General features: G+C 43.3%; 2 protein-coding genes across 5 annotated transcripts in view; one reads left to right on the top strand and one right to left on the bottom strand.

Moving 5' to 3' along the window:
- The window catches only part of LOC127596422 (peripheral plasma membrane protein CASK-like), a 47,194-nt gene extending 43,506 nt beyond the window's left edge, over nt 1-3,688 (top strand). For all 3 annotated transcript variants that reach the window (XM_052058957.1, XM_052058955.1, XM_052058958.1), the window contains one exon: nt 373-3,688. In XM_052058957.1, coding sequence (XP_051914917.1) covers nt 373-549 — 177 coding nt within the window. In that variant the 3' untranslated portion in view covers nt 550-3,688. The remainder of the gene's footprint in view (nt 1-372) is intronic.
- Nucleotides 1-19,748, bottom strand: part of LOC127596382 (probable G-protein coupled receptor 34) — a 281,249-nt gene that overhangs the window by 25,728 nt on the left and 235,773 nt on the right. The gene's annotated exons all lie outside the window — the stretch shown is intronic.

Below are 19,748 nucleotides of genomic sequence, written 5' to 3'. Positions count from 1 at the left end.
TTTTATCTGTGCACACACTGACTGTTCGTGCATACAAAACCGGTGTTCTAAACGGCCAGTGTTGTCCTTTTCACCCCGTATTTCTCGACTGCCCTCTTTGCTTTAAGCACGTTTGTCTTTTCTTTGGCATGCCTTTTTTCCATTTACAATGGAGGTTCCCAAATGGTGTCGCAAACTGCCTGTAAGTATGAAGTGCCTATGTTTTGCGCGTTTGACTTTGTGAGGTGTGTAGCGTCAAAACCCAAGAGCCCTTTTGAGTGTGTGTGTTTAGTCGTCGCCACATCTGTCAAGCTCCTCACTTCCTGGCGACAGACGGCCATCTTCCGCTCCGTACCTCATTACTCCCGGGATGTGTATGTGTATTTTTGCCAGGATGACTCGCTGCAGCGGCTCCAGAAAGAGTCGGAGATGCTTGAGCAGACGTACGCTCACTACTTTGACCAGACCATCATCAACAACGAGATAGACGACACCTTGCGCCTGCTCGAGGAGTCTGTGGAGCTGGCGTGCAACACCCCTCAGTGGGTCCCTGTATCCTGGGTGTACTGACATCGTGACAGCAGAGGCTCGGCTTGCTGAGACGTTCAAAGCTCCTCCTGAAGGGACGTGTGAGGCCTGCGCAGACACCTGGAATGTCGTACGATCAAAATCCCGTGTTTGTAGATGAAGCTATAATTGGACAAGAAATAACGGTGCCACCTCATGAAGACTCCACTCTGGCCCTTTTTCCTCTTTCAATGGCCTTGAAGGCCTTAACGTGTACATATATACATATCTATCTCAAATGATATCAATGCTAAAAGATGTTAGATGAAAGCTGTTTTGTCCTTACATAGTTTAAGGCTGTGTGGGGTGTGGTCTATATTTTGTACATTTCTTTTCAACGTAATGGGTGACTGATAACGCTGAGACGGCAATAGTAAGTATGCCTTGAAGCGGGTGCCGCGTGGGCCCTCAAAGGCACTCTTTGTGGAACCCATGTGTTGAAAGCAGTTGAACTTTGAAGCACATCAGAAGCTGCCATATGTGCACAAGTCAGTCGCCGGACACCAAACCCAACAAAAAGCACAGGAAACTTGGCAGTTTCGTTTTCCCAACCTCTTATTTATGCCACCATTTTGTCCAATGGAGCACGTGTCGCGTAGGCAACTCGCCTCTCGTATCCCGTAACTTGTCTCTCCCAACCTCGCATTTGTTTACATCAGAATTTGCACAAAAAGGACAATGTAGATCACATTGTCGACTCACGCGTTTTGGTGTGCTCGTACGGAGCACCATCGGTGACCCTGCAGGTACAACTAGCACGCAAGTGGAAGGCAAAAAGATGAGGCAAAGTTGAAGTAAACTTTGCGAGAGACTTGGGGAAGAGGTTTGTAACATCTATGCACACCCCCAGTTTCTCTTGAGCAGATCACCAAGGCCATTTTTCCCCTCCACACTAACTGTTATTATTACTTGTGTGTCAGGAGTCATGCCTGTGCTATAGAAGAGGGTCAAACTTCACATAGGTTGGACGTATCAAATGTTAGAGCCGATGTTTTGGAACCGAACAGTTGTTTATTTAAAAGAAGAAAAAAAACAAAGACAAGTATTCTTGTTTTGAGAGTGAGTAAACAAGTCAAAATTTTATGTGTAAATGTTTCAATGGTGAGTATGTCGTTTGCGTGAACAACAGAGAGCCAGTGTTTAATAATGTTGAAAAGATGCTCAGTGAGTAACACGCGTCGCCAGAAGTAGCACAATGCTTTCCCGTCACGAGTGACATCGTCATGATTATTTTTGAGTACAGTTGCTTTTGTGCCTCTTACAGTGTTCTCATTTTAACTTGTGTAAATGACTTCTGTCCAAAGCAGCTCTTGTGGATGACATGTTTTTTTTTGTTTTGTTATTTCATTTTGTAAAGAAAAAAATACATACAGTATCTTGAATTGAATGCGTGAAAGCAAAGCGACTTGGTTTCCTTGTGGTTGTGGCTGTTTCGCATTCCATGTTGCTGAAAGAAACGGCTGCAAATGTTGCTGTGCGTGATCAAATTTGAATTCCCTCTCTGCTCCTTTTGTCAGTGGGGTGAAACACTGCCGTGATCCAGGGAAGATTGCACAGTCTTGTGGAGAATAAATCTTGAGTACGAAAGACATTATTTTACAATTATGGGTGTTGGCATTTACAGAATCTTAAATAACATGCAGTGGCAACACTTGCCCATGCGAGGTATCACATCCTGCGTTCACACCGGACGTGTTTTTAACTACAGTATTGGCACCAAATGATCCCACACAGAGAACAATGCAGCGGTAGTGCAAAAGGGAAGTGGGCAAAGGGCAAGGCGGGTGTACCGAAAGCCCTGACATTGTACTTTTTGCACATGATTACATCTAAAGTTCTACCAAAAAAAAGTACACAATACAAAACAATACATGTCAATGTTAAAGCAATGCCTGCTGTAAGAAAATGTTATTTCAATAAATGCATAACAGCACAAAATATTTTATTTATTCGTTAAAAATGGATAATAGAAATGTCCTTTAGAAAAAAAAGTCCCCCCTTGCTCAAATTAAGAAAAACCGAGCCAACATGACAAAATGGCATGACAGCTGTGTAGCCAAAGCCAATCAGAGGCCAGCATTCTAGACAGCAAATGAAAGACGAGCTAAACGTCCTGTGGCACTCCTGAGCTTTTCAATCCATTCTACAACAAAGACTTCAAAGATGAGCGAAGGAGGTGGTTTATTTTCTCAGCATATTTGCATTTACTTCATTTCACCTGTCGAGTGTAATTTACGTGTACCAAGTATGACTGTGCAGCGCACAATAACCAACCACAGGTAATACCAATTCACCGATTGTCTGATTGAGCAGCGGCATTTTTCTTCGATCTACCGCAAAAAGAAAGGACACTTATTTGACAGGATGCAAAATATATCATCCATCCATCCATTCTCTAATCCGTTTATCCTCATAAGGGCGTGCTGGAGCCGATCCCAGCTGTTTTCGGCGGGCTACACCCTGAACTGGTCACCAGCCAATCACGCGGCACACCTTGACAAACAAAACAATCACACCCATGGACAATTTAGAGCAGTGGTTCTTAACCTGTGTTCGATCAAACCCCTGTCTCTGTCTCAGGGGTTGGACGCAGCGTCTGCCATGGAGGTTCAGGCACACCCGACCCGGAGAAAGCCCCCACAGGTACGGGGGGGAACAGGCAAACTGCACAGGATGGCCGGACCTGAAATCTAATCTTGCACCTCTGCATTGTGAGGCGAATGTACCGCCCCACTTAATATTGATATTATTATTATATTTTATCATTACTTGTTGAGTGCCCTGCTGGACCACATGCTGCGCCCTAATAACTGATGGACTCTGCTCATTGAGTCGTTTGTTCTGTGGTCATGCATTAAACGGAAGCAGAAACCAGCCATGTGCTATCCAGGCACTCAAGTGCCTCCAAGGATGATGATTTTCCTCAAAGGCCTACAGTTTCCTGCCCTACGTAAATAATCTATGCTAATAGGGAGAAAGAAATTAAATTTGACGTTTGAAAATGAATATATATGAAGCCAGCACATGTCTGGGAAGCAGTCTTTGCAGGGGAAAAAAAACCCCTGAGGTTTTCCACTTTGTTGACTTTCTCCCATTTTTTTCTGATGCTGCGTTTCAAAATAAAAGGCCTCTGCATTTGTTATTTTCATTCTGATTTGATGTTGCATAAAAAAGAAACAACCCCCCCCCCCCAACCCCTGCCGAAATATGCAATTTCAACCGTTGATTCTGATTCCAGTCCCGTCTTGGGGGACGTACTTGTGTACATACCTGTTGTTGTATTTGAAAATACAGTTTCTTGGAAATTTAGTTGCGTTAGGGTTTGACTTTACTTTATAAAATTTAATGTTGGCATACGGACATCTTTTTTCCCCTGTATTACACAAATACAGAATACCACACATCCATCCATCCTTTTCTACCAGTTATCTGGGGTCGGGTCGCGGAGGCAGCAGGAAAGCCCAGACTTCCCTCTCACCGGCCACTTCTTCCAACTCTTCTGCAGGAGTGCCAGGCATTCTCAGGCCAGCAAGGACACAGCCTCTCCTCCCACATTCCAAAAACTCGGCAGTTTACCGTAATTGGACACTCTATAGCCCTCTTCCTCAACTGGCGGACCGCGATCCACGACCGGACCGCCGACCTCCTCTGTTCGGGCCTCCTCTGTCCGGGCCCTCGGCAAATTGTATAAAATTATAAAGTGATTTTTACGTTATACATTTTCTATTTTTGGACTAGAATCTGCGCATTACCGCGATCGCTTGTTAACATTATCCGTTGTATTATTTGCGTGCTGCTGCGTCCTATTGCAGAGGACGCAGCAGCGCGACTGTGTGTGTATGTTTGACAAACTGGAGACGGGGGCATGTCGGCGATAACGATGCGCTGATTGGCTCCTCTGAACTTAAGGTGTGCCCATACATCAGCGTCACGCATTCAAAATGGACGATTGTGTCAGGAAACGGACGCATGCGCGACGCCACAGTGTGCTCACAGCTTCAGCTCAGGAGAGCCACACACAGACAATTAGACAAGACAAATCGCGGGACATTTCGATTGTGTGCAGTTTTGCTCCCGTCTACCCGGGGATCTTTGCAGCTGTTTAACAGCAGAACACCGCAAAATGTTAAATGAACATTCCAATGGCGTCCTCAAATAATATTTGCACGCCTCAGACATTGCATTCACCTTTAGTGGAAGAACAGCACCACACATTCCTGTGCTCCCTTGTGTCAGTATTGAAAATGGTTCTTAACTCCTCTTCTGATATATTTTTCAATGATTTCAGAGGGGATGTGAAAAGGGGAATTGTACAAATGAAAATAATATTTTTGTTTTCATTTTTAGTATTTATTTTGGTAAAATGAGTATTTTGTTTTGCTTTTGTTAAATTAAGGGGAAAAAGACAACTACGGTTTAACAAAGTTAAAGTAAAAAATGTCTTATTTCCCTAAAAGGGCTATTTCTATTATTAAGAAGGCACAACTTAACAAAATAAGAGTTCCTCTGCCTCAACACAATACCTCTCATTATTTGCTGTGTACTGGCATGTGAATAATTGCTATTTTCATGCACCCCATTATTGGTTGGTTGTGAGGAGTGTTGATTTGTATATGCTTGGCTAGACCATACTAAATGGGCATACAGCCCTGCTCCCCATGACCACCGTGCATGGGACCGGACCTTCGTCTTATAAAAAAAAAAAGTGGACAGACAGCATTTCTAGTTGAGGACCACTATATTATCCACAGGTGTGACTGTGAGTGTGAATAGTTGTTTGTCCATGTGTGCCCTGTGATAGGCTGGCCACCAGTTCTGGGTGTATCCGGCCTACTGCCCTGCAACCCTTATGAGGTGACGTGGATTAGAAAAAAAAAAACTATATAGAAGCATTTTGAGTTGAAATACAGTAAGTGACATCCCATTTACCATTGACATGAAGCAGAATGAAAATAATCGTTCAAACCACTTTGTGAGTTGCCACTCGATTGATGAGCATCACCTTCAGAATTTGTGCGTCATTGTCAGAGAGCCACTCCTGTTACAGTGTGAAAGACTCAATCTATAATGAAGAGAAACAGCTCAAATTGGTGAATGCTGGATTAATTATTAGTCATTCATTTTTGACAAACAGATAAAAAGACTCTTATTCAAAACTTACAAGAGCACCTGAAAAAAACTACGAAACACATACTAAAAGGATTTGCTGCGCCACAACCTGACAAGTGAACCAACATAATCCCGACAAAACAACTGCTTTGCTTTCACTCTCTCCCAGATCTCTGTATCACTCACGACCACCCTCCCTCTCTTTTTCCCTTTCTCAACTCAACGGTAAAACCAAGAACAAATTTAAGTCATGCGGAGTCGAATGCCTAAGAATACAAGTGAGTTTTGAGGAGGGGTTTGAAGATGGGCAGCGAGGAGGCTTGCCGAATGTTCAATGGGAGGTCATTCCACAGAGAGGGACCAGCAACGGAAAAGGCTCGATCCCATCTGAGCCTCCATTTAGTTCTTGGTACGTCTAATCATGGCTGGTCCGCAGACCTGACGCACCGGGCAGGTGTGTAGGGGCGGATGAGCTTAGAGAGGTAAGATGGTGCGAGACCATTTAAAGATTTGAAAACAAATACTGTAATAGGATCTTAAAACGAACTCTAAAATGTATGGGGAGCCAGTGAAGGGATGCCAGAGTAGGAGTTATGTGCTCCCTCTTACGAGTACCAGTCAAGAGGCGAGCAGCGGCATTCTGGACCAGCTGAAGGCGCTAAATGGAGGACTGGCTGACTCCAAAGTAAAGGGCATTGCAGTAATCGAGCCGGGATGTGACAAAGGCATGAATTACTGTCTCAAAGTGTTCATGTGAGAGGAGAGGTTTTATTTTGGCCAGCTGTCTAAGGTGAAAGAAGCTGGATTTAATAATGGTACCAATTTGCCGATCGAGTTTGAAATCACTGTCCAGTTTAAGGCCCAAGTTTGAGACTGTTGACTTAAGATAAGGAGACAGGGGGCCCCAAGTCTCCAGGATGGGATGTACAAGGACCAGTGGGACCAAACAATATCACCTCTGTCTTCTTTTCATTGAATTTCAAGAAATTTTGTGCCATCCAGGTTTTGATTTCTTCCAGGCAGGATAGAAGTGGCCTTAATGAGAAGGAATCTTTTTTGCTCAGTGGGTCAGAGATCTGGCAGTCATCTGCATAGCAGTGGAAGAGAATACCATGTTTCCTTAACATGGAACCCAATGGGAGCAGATGCAGCGAGATCATCTCTCCCTTCATCTCTGACCTCACTTCTTCTTTTTCCCCCTTTGTCTGTCGCTCTCCCTCTTTCCATCTCTCTCTCTATCTCTCATCTTCAAGCTTGCTTCAAAATGCAATTTTTTTCTGTTTTTAGTTTTTTCATTGAGGAAGAAATATTTAATATCGCTCCAAGTGCGGTCTTGAAGGTCTGGCGATGCTTGGCTACCACACTTAATGCGGTCCTCTTTCCTCTGAACTTTCTTTAAGGCTATGAATTTTGCAAGGTGTTGATTGACTGCAGCACTTTCCTAGGGAGTCCAGGGTCTCTTCCTTTGTTTTTAGGTTTCCATTTATGGAGAAAAAAAACCCAAAAGGGGTTTATTAACAGTTTAGTTGAATATAAACAGACATTCCTAGAGTTGCATTTCCATCTAAACCAGGGGTGTCAAACTCATTTCACATTCGAGGCCACATATGGTGTCGGTAGATGACAAGTGGTCCGGACCATTAAAATTATACCATACTCTACTATAAATAACCAAAATATGTGTGTGTGTGGGGGGGGGGGGTCTAACGAAGCACAAGAACATTAGGAACATGTTGAACTTTAATGAACATATTTTTACAAAAAATTTCATGAAGCACCTTAGATTTCCTAAGACACATGTTGTATTTACTTTTATCATTCACATATATGCATTGCAACTGATCCCAATGATTGTACAAAGGAACAAAACTTTAACAAGTAATTGGTATTGAAAAATATAGTTATGCACTTTAAGATTAAACAACATTTATAAAGAATGTTTCATCCATCTCACATAAAATCTAAATGTAATCCCTGCCTACACCTTACAAACTAAGGAGTGTGCTATTAAATGTGTAAAGAATAAAGTGCAGGTATTCACATGTCCTTGAAAGTGTCTGCTGTGTTGGGTCTGTCTCAGTGACAGACTGACACTGCTGTTGTCGTCTTCTCTAATAGAAACAATGTTGTCTTCTACCCTATGCATCGCACCTTATTAAAAATATTCATTCTGTGTCTTTATATGCATTTTTTCACTTTTAAATTATCTTGCGGGCATGATCGAACCTCCTTGGGGCCGGTTTCGGCCCACGGGCCCTATGTTTGACACCTCTGATCCAAACGCAAAAAGTCAATCAAAAATGCATTGATTCACTACTTACATAAGTAGTGATACATTATATTATATTATAGTTATACATACATAATTGATACCATCTTACATAAGTAAGATGGGATGAATAAAGGATATCTTATCTTATCTTACTTATAAAACATGTTTTAAGCATCTAACTTAAAGTAACTTTGTTGACTTAAAAACTCCTCGTCACGTTGTGCCCGAAGCGATGGAATTATTGCTTTGTGCACAACAAAATAACTGAAAGGTGAATCCCCGAAATAGCAGACACAAAAGAGATTTTGTCAGAGAACAAAAGGAGTCTTTAATGACGAACACAAAATACCCGACAGGGAGAAAAACAACAAACGCTGGTCAAAATAAGTACCAGGGATAGAATAAAGGGAACAACAGAAAACGCTTGCGGAAAACAAATGGCAAGGAAGGTCTGATTAGACGATTATATAAATTTCGTACGTAATAGGAATAATGGCGCGTAATAACAGCCACAAGGCTAAGAGGCAACAAATAATCCAAATAGTAATTTGAGCGAGAGAATATTGGCGCGGCGTGGAATTCTCCGGCAGTGAGTAGACTGCCAGAGCGTCCAAATAAAGGCTGAGCAATTACTCCCAAATGGGTGACAGGTGTGTAAACGACGGGCAGAAAGCCCGTCCCCTGCTGGCAAACACGGGACGTGACACTCCTAAACAGTAATTTCACTGAAGGGGTGATTCATGAGTGGTATGCTCTTTGCACTATTTAAACATTTTCAATATCTTTAAAATGTATATTTTTTGCAAAGTTTATGACGTTTGTCTAAGTGGGCATCCCAAATGGGTGGAAACCAGTTCAAGGTGCACGTACTCTGACTACAACTCAATGACAGCTAGGATAGGCGCCTGCACGCTCGCGATTTTTGTAAGGATAAGAAGATTAGAAAATGGATGGATGGATTTGTGAACCAGATGAAGGCTTCTATTGTGTAGCACATACAGGAAAAGCAGTTTTTGCAAGTAGGTAAAAACAGCTGGATAAATGGCCAAACAGTCTGACTGTGAATATGTGTTTGAGAAACCATGAGTGATCTATCTGTGAATAATCCACCGGCACTGTTGACATTCATGTTTAGAAGCTACAATCAAACCCCGAACCACTGTGTTGATTTCAGATCAACACATGTGGTGAAAATGATCTAACAATGTGTGCCCTCTCATTGCATTACGTATTTCCTTGTTTGCATTTAGATGCATTATTTTACAATTCATTTAAATAAATGCCAAATGTCAAATATGTAACTTCTAGTCGTTGATGGTGTAGTACAGCGGTGTCAAACTAATTTTTGTCGCGGGCCACATTGTAGTTATGGTTTCCCTTGGAGGGCCGTTATGAATTTTGGGAAACCATATGCGTATTTAATCACCTCCACATATTGCATACACAGCGCACTAGAAATTGATGGATAACTAGTTTAAAAATCAGAAGTAAAAAATAACGACTGTTATTGTGGACGACATATGACAATTTGAAATTTTGGTTCCAACTTTAGCAATCACCGTGGAACATGACATGCTTAATTTGCTTTCGCGGGCCTTATAAAATGATATGGCGGACCAAATTTGGTCCCCGAGCCTAGGCTTTGACACCTTTGGTGTAGTGGTATACTCAACTGACTTGTGTGGGATTAGTTCCTGCTCAGTGATGGTGTGAATGTGGATGTGAGTGGTTTGTCTCTACGTGTGCCAGGTGACTGGCTGGCGACCATTTCGGAGTGTAATCTGCCTTCTATCCAAAGTCAGTTAGTATATGCCCGTGACCCTCATGAGAACCGGTTTGGATGGATGGAACGTCTAAATATATTCTTTTAAGTTTATGCAAAACATTCTTGGAATTTAATTTGGGAAACCTTACACATCTCTCTTTGGCCAGATTTTAAAAAAAAATTGACTTCAATTTCAATTACAAGTGAGTATACAAGTCTGCGACACCACTTTAACCACTGGTCCTTCCATCTGTAAGTCACAGTAACTTGTTCTGCTTGAGTCTCTTATATTGTTATATAGGTCTATTTAACAGAAATTGATCTTCACAACTTCTCTATGTTCTTTTGGAACTGCAGTCTTCTTCCCAAGAGATCTGTTTGCAGTCTTTTTGTCCTCTCCATCGGCGAAAGCTGGTATGTTCGTATAATGGTAATGATAATGAGATTTTGAGTTGTGCTGACCATGCTTTGACTCACTGCTGTCTTCAACATCATCGTCATCATGTATAAGCGTTGCAATCCTCTTTGGTGGAGCTTCCTGACGTTGACGGTTGTTCTTGGCCATGTGTGAAAGGTGTGTCATAGACTGTAAAAATAATATACTGTACTTTGGGTAAATATGCGTTGATAATACTGTACACATTTGTAATTGCTGATATATTGGAATGTAACGTAACAATGAGGACTTAGAGTAAGAAAATCTTACTAATGCCAGATGCATAACGACACTTGTAGCAATGTTATAGACACACCCAATCCATGCCTTCCCGACATTCTCTTCTTTCGCTTGACTGTCTTCTGGCACACCCCTCCATCTATAAAAGAATGTTTTGATAGAGTCAAAGTGCTTCCATATGCATCTCAGAAATATGCCAATACTACATCGAAAGAGGATACAAGTCGAACAAAAAACATTACCTGTATATTTACTGCCGGAAACATCACTCATGTCATCATCAGCATCATTTCTTTTTTAATTGACTCCATCAGTGGCCTTCTGTAGGTGCCTTGTTGCAAAATGATATACTCAAATGAAATTCCTTACATCTCAGCAACATAGCAATGGTGCAGTGACAGATGATGGAAGTCACACTAAGAACATTACCAGTGTTTTCAGTGTCTAAGTTGGTACTGTGACCATCGCCATCATCTTCATCATCGGATGTCGTTGCTACAGCTGAATGTGGCACCTCTCCGTTTGTGAAAGATGACATTTACACCACGTAAATATGGATGGAAGACATTATTCACTCTTGCTCTTAAAATGGAAAGGGTTTTCTTATGTATGCAAATAATAATAATAATAATAATAATATCACTTTTGTAAGCGCCTTTCATAACACTCAAGGACACTGTACAGCCAAGACCAATAGTAAAACACAGATAAAATAATAAAGAAAGAAAGAAAGATTTAAGGCGGGTAGGCAAGTCTGAATATGTGGGTTTTGAGCTGGGTTTTGAATAAGGAAAGAGAGTCAATATTACGAATGTTGGGAGGAAGTGAGTTCCAGAGTTTGGGGGCAGAGCGACTGAAGGCTCTGCACCCCATTGTACTGAGACGGGCAGAGGGTAGAAAAAGGTGGAGGGAGGATGAGGACCTGAGTGAGCGAGAGGGAATGGAGATTTGAAGAAGATCTGACAGATAGTGGGGCGCAAGGTTATGGATGGCTTTGAATGTATAGAGAAGTAATTTGAAGTTGATTCCAAGTTTGACAGGAAGCCAGTGGAGCTGTCGGAGGATGGGGGTGATATGATGGAAGGAGGGGGGTTCTCGTGATGATCCGGGCTGCTGAATTCTGAACAAGTTGAAGTTTATGGAGGAATTTTTGATGGACACCGAAACAAAGAGGAGTGAGTTGCAGTAGTCAATATGGGAAGTGACGAGACTGTGAACAAGGATAGCGGTGGTGTGCGGAGTGAGTGAGGGACGGAGGCGGTTTATATTGCGAAGGTGGAAATGAGTGGACTGGGTAATATTATTGATGTGGGAGTGAAGGGATAGTGAACTGTCAAGGATGACACCCAGACTCTTCACCTGGGGGGAAGGAGATAATTGATAATGCCACGAGCATTATCAATTGTGAGGGAGAAACTGTCGGCTTTGTATAGAGTGGATTTGGTACAGACGAGTAGGAGTTCAGTTTTATTGCCGTTTAGCTTGAGGAAATTATGGGTGAACCAAGATTTGATTTCTGAGAGACAGTGAGAGAGGGATGAGAGTGGGAGAGAAGCGTCGGGTTTGCTGGAGAGATAGAGCTGGGTGTCATCTGCAAAGCAGTGAAAGTGTAAGCCAAATTTGCGGAAAATGTTTCCGAGCGGAAGGAGGTAGACAATGAAGAGGAGCGGACCGAGGACAGAACCCTGGGGAACACCAGAAGAAACGGGGAGGGATTGTGAAGTAAAAGAATCAAGTTGAATGAACTGAGAGCGGCCAGTGACATATGAGTGGAACCAACGTAGAGGGGTGTTGGTGATGCCTATGGTAGAGAGTCTATTGAGGAGGATGCGGTGAGAGATTGTGTCGAAGGCTGCACTCAGGTCAAGGAGGACGAGGATGGAGATTAGGCCAGAGTCTGCTGCCATGACAAAATCGTTTGTGATTTTTATGAGGGCTGTTTCAGTACTGTGACGGGGACGGAAGCCGGACTGGAATTGTTTATAAAGACTATTGTCGGTGAGGTGGGAGTGGAGCTGAGAGGCGACAGTTTTCTCCAGAATCTTCGAGATGAAGGGAAGATGGGAAATGGGGCGTAGGTTATTGAAGTCATTGGGATCTGAACCAGGTTTTTTCAGGATTGGGGTGATAGCTGCAGTTTTGAAGAGCACAGGAACAATTCCAGTCGACACAGAGGAATGGATAATGGCTGAGATGAAGGGAAGCAGAGAGGGTAGGCAGGATTTGACCAGAACTGTGGGGAGGGGATCGAGCTAACAGGAGGAAGTCTTGGATTTAATGATGAGGTCTGAAATTAATGAGAGATGGGGGAGTTCAAAAGAAGAGAACAGTTTGCAAGGGGTGAGAAGGTCAGATGAGGGGAAAGGTACAGAGGAGCCCAGATGATGGTGGATTCTGTTGATTTTTTCATTGAAAAAGAGGAGAAGTGCGTTGCAGGTGTCACAAGAGTAAAAGTGAGGTGGTAGGGAGTCAGGAGGTTGAGTGATTCTGTTCCAAAGGGAAAAGAGAGTCTTAGTATTTCCAGCATTGGAGCAGATGAGTCCGGAGTAGTAATGTGATTTTGCTTGAGAGATGGAATCCTTGTAGAGGGATAGTTGAGCTGCATAGATGTGCTTGTGAGTAGTGAGGCTGGTTTTCCTATAAAGTCTCTCAAGCTGCTGGGTTTGGGATTTCAAGGAACATAGATGAGGGGTGAACCAAGGGGCAGACCGAGTAAAAAGGACAGAGCGGGACTTGACAGGGGCGAGCATATTGAGGATGCTGGTGAAATGGTCTGGACACTGAGAAAATGAGAGCTGTCAAAGTAAAGAAATGAAACATCCATCCATTTTCCAATCCACTTATCCTCACAAGGGTCGGGGGGGGGGGGGGGCTGAATCCTTTCCCAACCGTCTTTGGGCAGTAGGTAGGGGACACCCCGAACCGGTTGCCAGCCGCCTGCAGGGCACACATAGACGGACAACCGTTTGCGCTCATACTCACACCTTAAGAGTGTTAAATCAGCCCGCCATGCATGTTTTTGGAGGGGGGAGGAAAACCGGAGGACCAGGAGAAAACCCACGGAAGCATGGGGGAGAACATGCAAACTCCACACAGGAAGGCCGGAGCTTTAACCAGTTGTAGTTTAACGGTATTAAAACGGTACCGATCGCATTTTATTACTAACTCCCTTTCCGATTCAGACATCTGTCTTTGATCATTGTTCGTTACTTTTAATCCACAAGACAGATGTGTGTCAGAATGGAACATGTGTGAGGATGGTGAGAGGCAGCTGTCATGCTGCTGCAACATCCTCCCCAAATAACTTGACATATGTGTGTGCTTTTGTGGACTGTTACCATAGAAAAAAAAAGGTTCTGGTTAAAGGTGCCAGAGGCTGGACGGCAAAACCGGGACCAATTGATGTGTAACTGATAATTGTTGCATCTTAGAAGCGGGTCAACATTAGGTCTGACATTTGAATCTGATTAATTTGAAATTATTCAAGGTTTCTAAATTAATTCCAAGCATTAACGCTACAGCATATATAGGCGTCCCTCTTCCTGATATGACTACTAATGTGATTTTTATTAGGCACTATCGTGAGCTTCCTGTCGTTTCCCTGGATCTGATCTCCTCTTTTTGACACCTTTCAGACCCTTGGTTGAGGTGGCTGGATGTGCTCTTCCTATCGAAATAATCAGTCAGAAATGAGAAAACATCATTTTACATTAAAATATGAAAGTAAAAGAAAATATGCTGATACATAAAGACATGCAGACCGTAGCGGAGAGAAAGACAGAGAAAGGAATAAATGGAAGGGTGTGAATTTAAAAATATATATTTACATACCGGGCCGGCCGGTAGTGGTTAGCACGTCGGCTTCACAGTGCAGAGGTACCGGGTTCGATTCCAGCTGCGGCCTCCCTGTGTGGAGTTTGCATGTTCTCCCCGGGCCTGCGTGGGTTTTCTCCGGGTGCTCCGGTTTCCTCCCACATTCCAAAAACATTCATGGCAGGCTGATTGGACGCTCTAAATTGTCCCTATGTGTGAATGTGAGCGTGGATGGTTGTTCGTCTCTGTGTGCCCTGCGATTGACTGGCAAGTGATTCAGGGTGTCCCCCGCCTACTGCCCGAAGATGGCTGGGATAGGCTCCAGCACGCCCGCGACCCCGGTGAGGATTAAACGGTTCGGAAAATGGATGGATGGATATTTACATACCAGTGATAACAGAGTCCAGGGTTTGCAGACTCTTTCCCTTCAGCGACTCTGTCCCATGTTCCGTCGTGAACAGTAGTTTGCCAATCTTGGCCACTTGGAAAGTTGTATCTGTCTGCTGATAATTCTCGCAGTGTACTCTATGTCCCATAAAATTAGCAATTCGCTCGAGTTCTTGATTATTGAGGTCGAGAAGCTGACATAAGGAAGCAACCTGCTTCCTTTGTTGACCTCAGCAGATCTGGGTTTTTGGCCTCACTTTCTTGTGCACGTCTTCTGAGGCAGCCACATCCACAAACATTGGTGGTCGTGCCAACCCTCGCAAACAGAAGTGGGTTCTCCTCAAGTATGCCGACTTCCCTCCGTTTTTCAATTAGGAAGTCAAGTGAAGCTTGAGTTCATTCAAGGATGAGGATGGGGACCTTTCTCCCTCTTTCCTCGGGTTACCAAACGCGTCTGTCTGTGGCTTAGCTGCTTTTCCATGGGTGACAGAGTCTCATATATGTCCTTATTGACAGGGGCTGTGTCTCCTTTTAAATATGTTCCACGGGTTAAAATGTGATACTTCACACGCTTCTTATTGAAAACAATTATTTGAGTGAGAAGGCTTTCACTTAACTTTTTGTACGCTGTGATGCTCACACTCTCCGTCAGCTCTGCCTTTACCTCATACTCAGCTTTCCTAAGGTAATTCTGGAAGGTGACTACATCCTCTGTAAGAGGTACATCATCTTCCTTGCCCCACTTCCGTTGCTCAACTGTACTATGGGCACTGGTTGGCACATAAGTAGCCCAGGAGGTATCCAGAAGTGATGGGTCAATGAGACGTGTTGACACACTGACACATTGTGTTGATACTGTGCTGATACTTTGTCTCTGATCACTGCCACCTGCTGGACCTTCAAAATCCCTGCAGCCAAGCCACTTGACAGACTGAACTGACTGATTTGATGATGAAGTGTATACAATATCCTTCACATCCATGCATTCATATTGTATTAGTCAATGTGTTTCAAGAATGTGAAAATCATGTGAATGAGAATTCCTGTGGGCTTTGTCTTCAAAAATTTTGATTTGGAAAAATAATATGCTCCAGTGTTGTAAATTTCAGTCTGTTGCGTACATGCGATTTCCCCTGCTGTGGAGAACACACGCTCACAAGGGGCAGATGAGGCTGGCGTACAAAGGAACTCCTTTGCGAGGTTTGGGAAAGAAGTGTGTTGGTCCTTCCAATGCAACAGCGGGTCTTGGTCACGTGCAATATTCCCCTGTGCCAGGTATCGCTGGACCTCAGATATTGCATCTGCTGTTGCACCTCTTCCTAGTCTCCCCACCTCATCATCCAGATGCTACCACAGGCCACCTAAAAAACAAAACCCAACACATTGGCATTTAGAACTGCTTCCAGTAACAAACTAATAATGATGAGTAACATGCCAGATGTAGTTGCAGAGGGCTGCGATGATGGTCCTGGCTGGGCCTCGATTGTGCGCCCGATGACACGCACGCACTCAGACCGCAGTCTGGATATGGCCTCCGTCCACCTGGAGGAACTGCGGAATCCAAGTGATTTGAATCTGGGGTCTAGAAGTGTTGCTAAGGTTAACGCACTCATAGCCTCCAAACTGGAAGCAGTGTCTGCGAATCGACGCTTCAGGTGTTCGTGGAGTTGTATGACTGGCTGTGTGTGCAAGGTTGAAGCATGGCGCTCAAGTGCATGATGAAGCATTTTCATCATCGGGATGACCTTTGAACCAGACACTCGCCTCTCTTCAGACAACTCCACTGTAGCTTGATGGAATGGAGAAAGCACAAATAGTGCTTCTCCTATGATGGTGAACTCATCAGCTGTCAGTGGAGCCAAATCTGTCTTTACGGAGGCCAAAGATACCCACCACACTGGTTCCCTCTCATCATGCAGCCTTGACAGCATTTCATAGGTACTTCTCCAGCGTGTTGGCACCTCAGTGATGAGTTTCAGGGTTGAACGTCCCATCTGCTGCGGCACCTGAGCAAGCTTCTCCTTGGCTGTAGTGCTTGAATAGAAAAATGTGACAATGTGCCGAGCTTTGTTTCCTTATGTCTGTAAGTGCAGGGACCTGATCGTATGATTTTCTAACGAATAAATTAAGACTGTGTGCAATGCAAATTGAGTTGCGTATGTGGAAGTGTCTAGTGGATGCGATCTTGTTTGGTGCTGCGTCACTCACAAGACACTTTACTTTGTTGGTTATGGCCCAGTTCTCCATCATTCCCCTTTTGACCTGGGCCAAATTGCCAGCACCGTGATTCTGTGGAAAATATTGTACTCCCAACACTGATGAACACAACTGCATATTTGCATTAATGTAGTGACAGGTGAGTACCAAGTTGGCCTCCATGTTCACAGAGGGCCACATGTCAGTTGTTATATTCACTGCCACAGCTTGCTGTACTTCCATTTTCACTTTTTCCCGTTCCTCCTTGTATTTGTCGGCCACCATTTTCTTGATGGTCTGAAAATTAAACCAAAAGCAAATACATTATAGGGGATTCATCTACGACTTTATGGAACTTTGACACAGACCTTTCTTGCCGGCAAAACATAGGAGGATTCAAGGACCTGAATCGGTTCCTTGAACCCTTCACTCTCCACAATGCTGAGGGGCTGGGAGTCCTTGACAACGAAGTTCAGCAGTGCCTGATCGAGCAACTGCTTCCTGGAAGCTTGATTGTCAAACATGAAGTGGAGAGTGAACCAATAATAATTATAGACTGCCAATAAATTATCAACATAGCAAGCGTGAAAAGATAAGAGAATGACTGTATACCTGGCGTTATCCTGGGTGTATCGGGAATTTCATTCTCATGCTTGGCCTGATAATGCCTCAGCATGGAGGTGCTTTTGTTGTCATATGATAATTCAACCTGGCAAATTCGACTTTTCACCTGCAATAAAATGTGAATAGTAAACCAAGTTACCTTGAAATGAAATTGAATTAGAATGGAACAACACATGTCAATAATCTGAGAGGCACTTGGTGAGAGAAGGAGATTTGAATAAATACTAGAGCTGTCAGTTTAGCGCGTTTTAATTGGCATTAAATTAAATGAATTTTAACGGGATTAAATTTTTTCTCGCGAGATTAACGCGGCACACATCACAAGCGGATGTTACGTTGCTCTATAAATACACCAGAACAAAACAACAAGCGCGCTGCAGAAGTCCACGCCCATGTCCGTTTTGCCAGCCACGGCAGCACTACAAAAAACGGATACTTAAAGAGTTTATGAATGGAAAATTTACTTTTAAAAAGTTGCCCGATTGCTCCACTGACAAGACCAAAGTTATCCGTTCTTTCTCTCTGTATCATACAGGTATAAGATGTATGCCACTGACACGATTGTTACTTGTTTGGAACTATTTTGTGTGGAAGGTTACAGTGTTCTGCGTCCATATAAATAGAGCGGGTGGAGCATCTCTGTGTTTGTCTGCCAGTGGTAGCGACCTAGCGAAAATAAAACGTCTCCAGTGTTGTCATTCGAAATGAGGTCTACACAAAAATTGTAGAGAGACTTCCGCACAAAAATGACCAACACAATTAACATAGCCTGACTGTGTTATGGGGAGTGACCCCCCCCCCCCCTTTCAGAATGGTTTGCCCCAGCAGCACGGGGGAAGTGCTTGCGCTTTTTTGTACGGCCGACAGTTTTGAATACAGCGGCACATAATGAACACTGGCGTCCAGTGTCTCGTTATTCTTCAACAAACATACAGACTGCTGTGTTGAAAGTAAACTTGAGAAAAACGAAGTATACAACCATGGTTTAAATCTACTATAGGTCGAGTACTAGTTTACCTTAGATGTGCATTTTATATTGTTATATTGCTCTGTTTTGATTTTATAAAAAAAGTTGTTAAAGCAGCTGTTGTCTGACAAAATATTGTTTTCACTGTTGTTGATGGACAGTAATATTGTGTGAGAGATTATGTGTGAATAACTGCTCCAAGTGAAAAATGTTTATGTAAAATTGAAAATCAAAATTGTTATTTCAGTAAATATTTGCATTTGGCACATAGAAAACTGATTCATGATTCCATGTTGATGAGAGCATTAAAATGGGGGAAAAAATAGGACAAAAATGTAAAAGGAAATTCAGAAACGATAACAAATGTGTGAGTAATCAGGATTAATTTTTAGTCCATTTGAGTTAATTATGACAGTTGCATTTTTAATCAGATTAAATATTTTAATCGTTTGACAGCTCTAATAAATACCTTATACTCCAAAATGGTCCCACGTAGTGGATAATTTGCATTTCTGGCACGAACTTCAACAAGCGAGCGAGAGTGAGGTCTGGCTTGTTTCGGTAGGCGGCATCGTGTCGCTAGACGCACTTCATTATAAACACTGTGTTGCGGGCTTTTGCTGCGTCAACGCCCCCTGGACTGAGTCGACGCAGTTCACGTGTTGATCACGTGATCGTCACGAGGCAGCACACGCTCCGACACGTGGATCGCTCTGTGAGCCCGACGCATCAGCGTCGCTGGACCCATCACTAGTATGCAGCAACTATAAACTTGTTTGCCTTTTTTTCTGCCTTGACATTTGACGTCATCAAGCACTGGCCTAAGCAGGCCTCAGTTGCCCATCTGAGGGAAACCCAATTTTAACTGCTGTAGATGGCTTGCCATACTCATTCTTGGTTGCATCGTAGTTCGACACATGCTTGGCTGCTTGAATTGCCATCTGAAAATTTGCTGAATCACACAGGTCTTTCAGACTTTTGACATGCTGATTAATTTTCTTGGCGGCCAACACAAACTGTCCCAGTTTTCTCATTTTTTGTGCAATGTATCTGTGCTGAGATCGTTTGCGGCCCTTTTTTTGCAAATAATGCATCTCCATATGCACAAATCATCGCATCACTTCTGAGATGAGATCTTACATGATTCTGTAGCATGGAATGAATTGTCTGTACTCCACTGGATGATTCTTTAACTGGAATCAGGTGTGAGGATGATTTTTGTACTCTTGCTGTTTTGTTTTTCTGTCCTTCCTCTTTCCGTTCTCGAAATGACTTTGCGTGTCTCCAGAGTTCGGTCCTCTTGAACATTACAAAACAGTATTGACATGGTCGGTATTTTTCAATGTCTACCTTCGCAGAAGACCATTTCCATGTCACAATCTCACCATTTCCT

Source organism: Hippocampus zosterae, chromosome 2, assembly GCF_025434085.1.
Source record: "Hippocampus zosterae strain Florida chromosome 2, ASM2543408v3, whole genome shotgun sequence".
NCBI lineage: Eukaryota > Metazoa > Chordata > Actinopteri > Syngnathiformes > Syngnathidae > Hippocampus > Hippocampus zosterae.
This window is presented reverse-complemented; position numbering and strand designations above follow the sequence as displayed.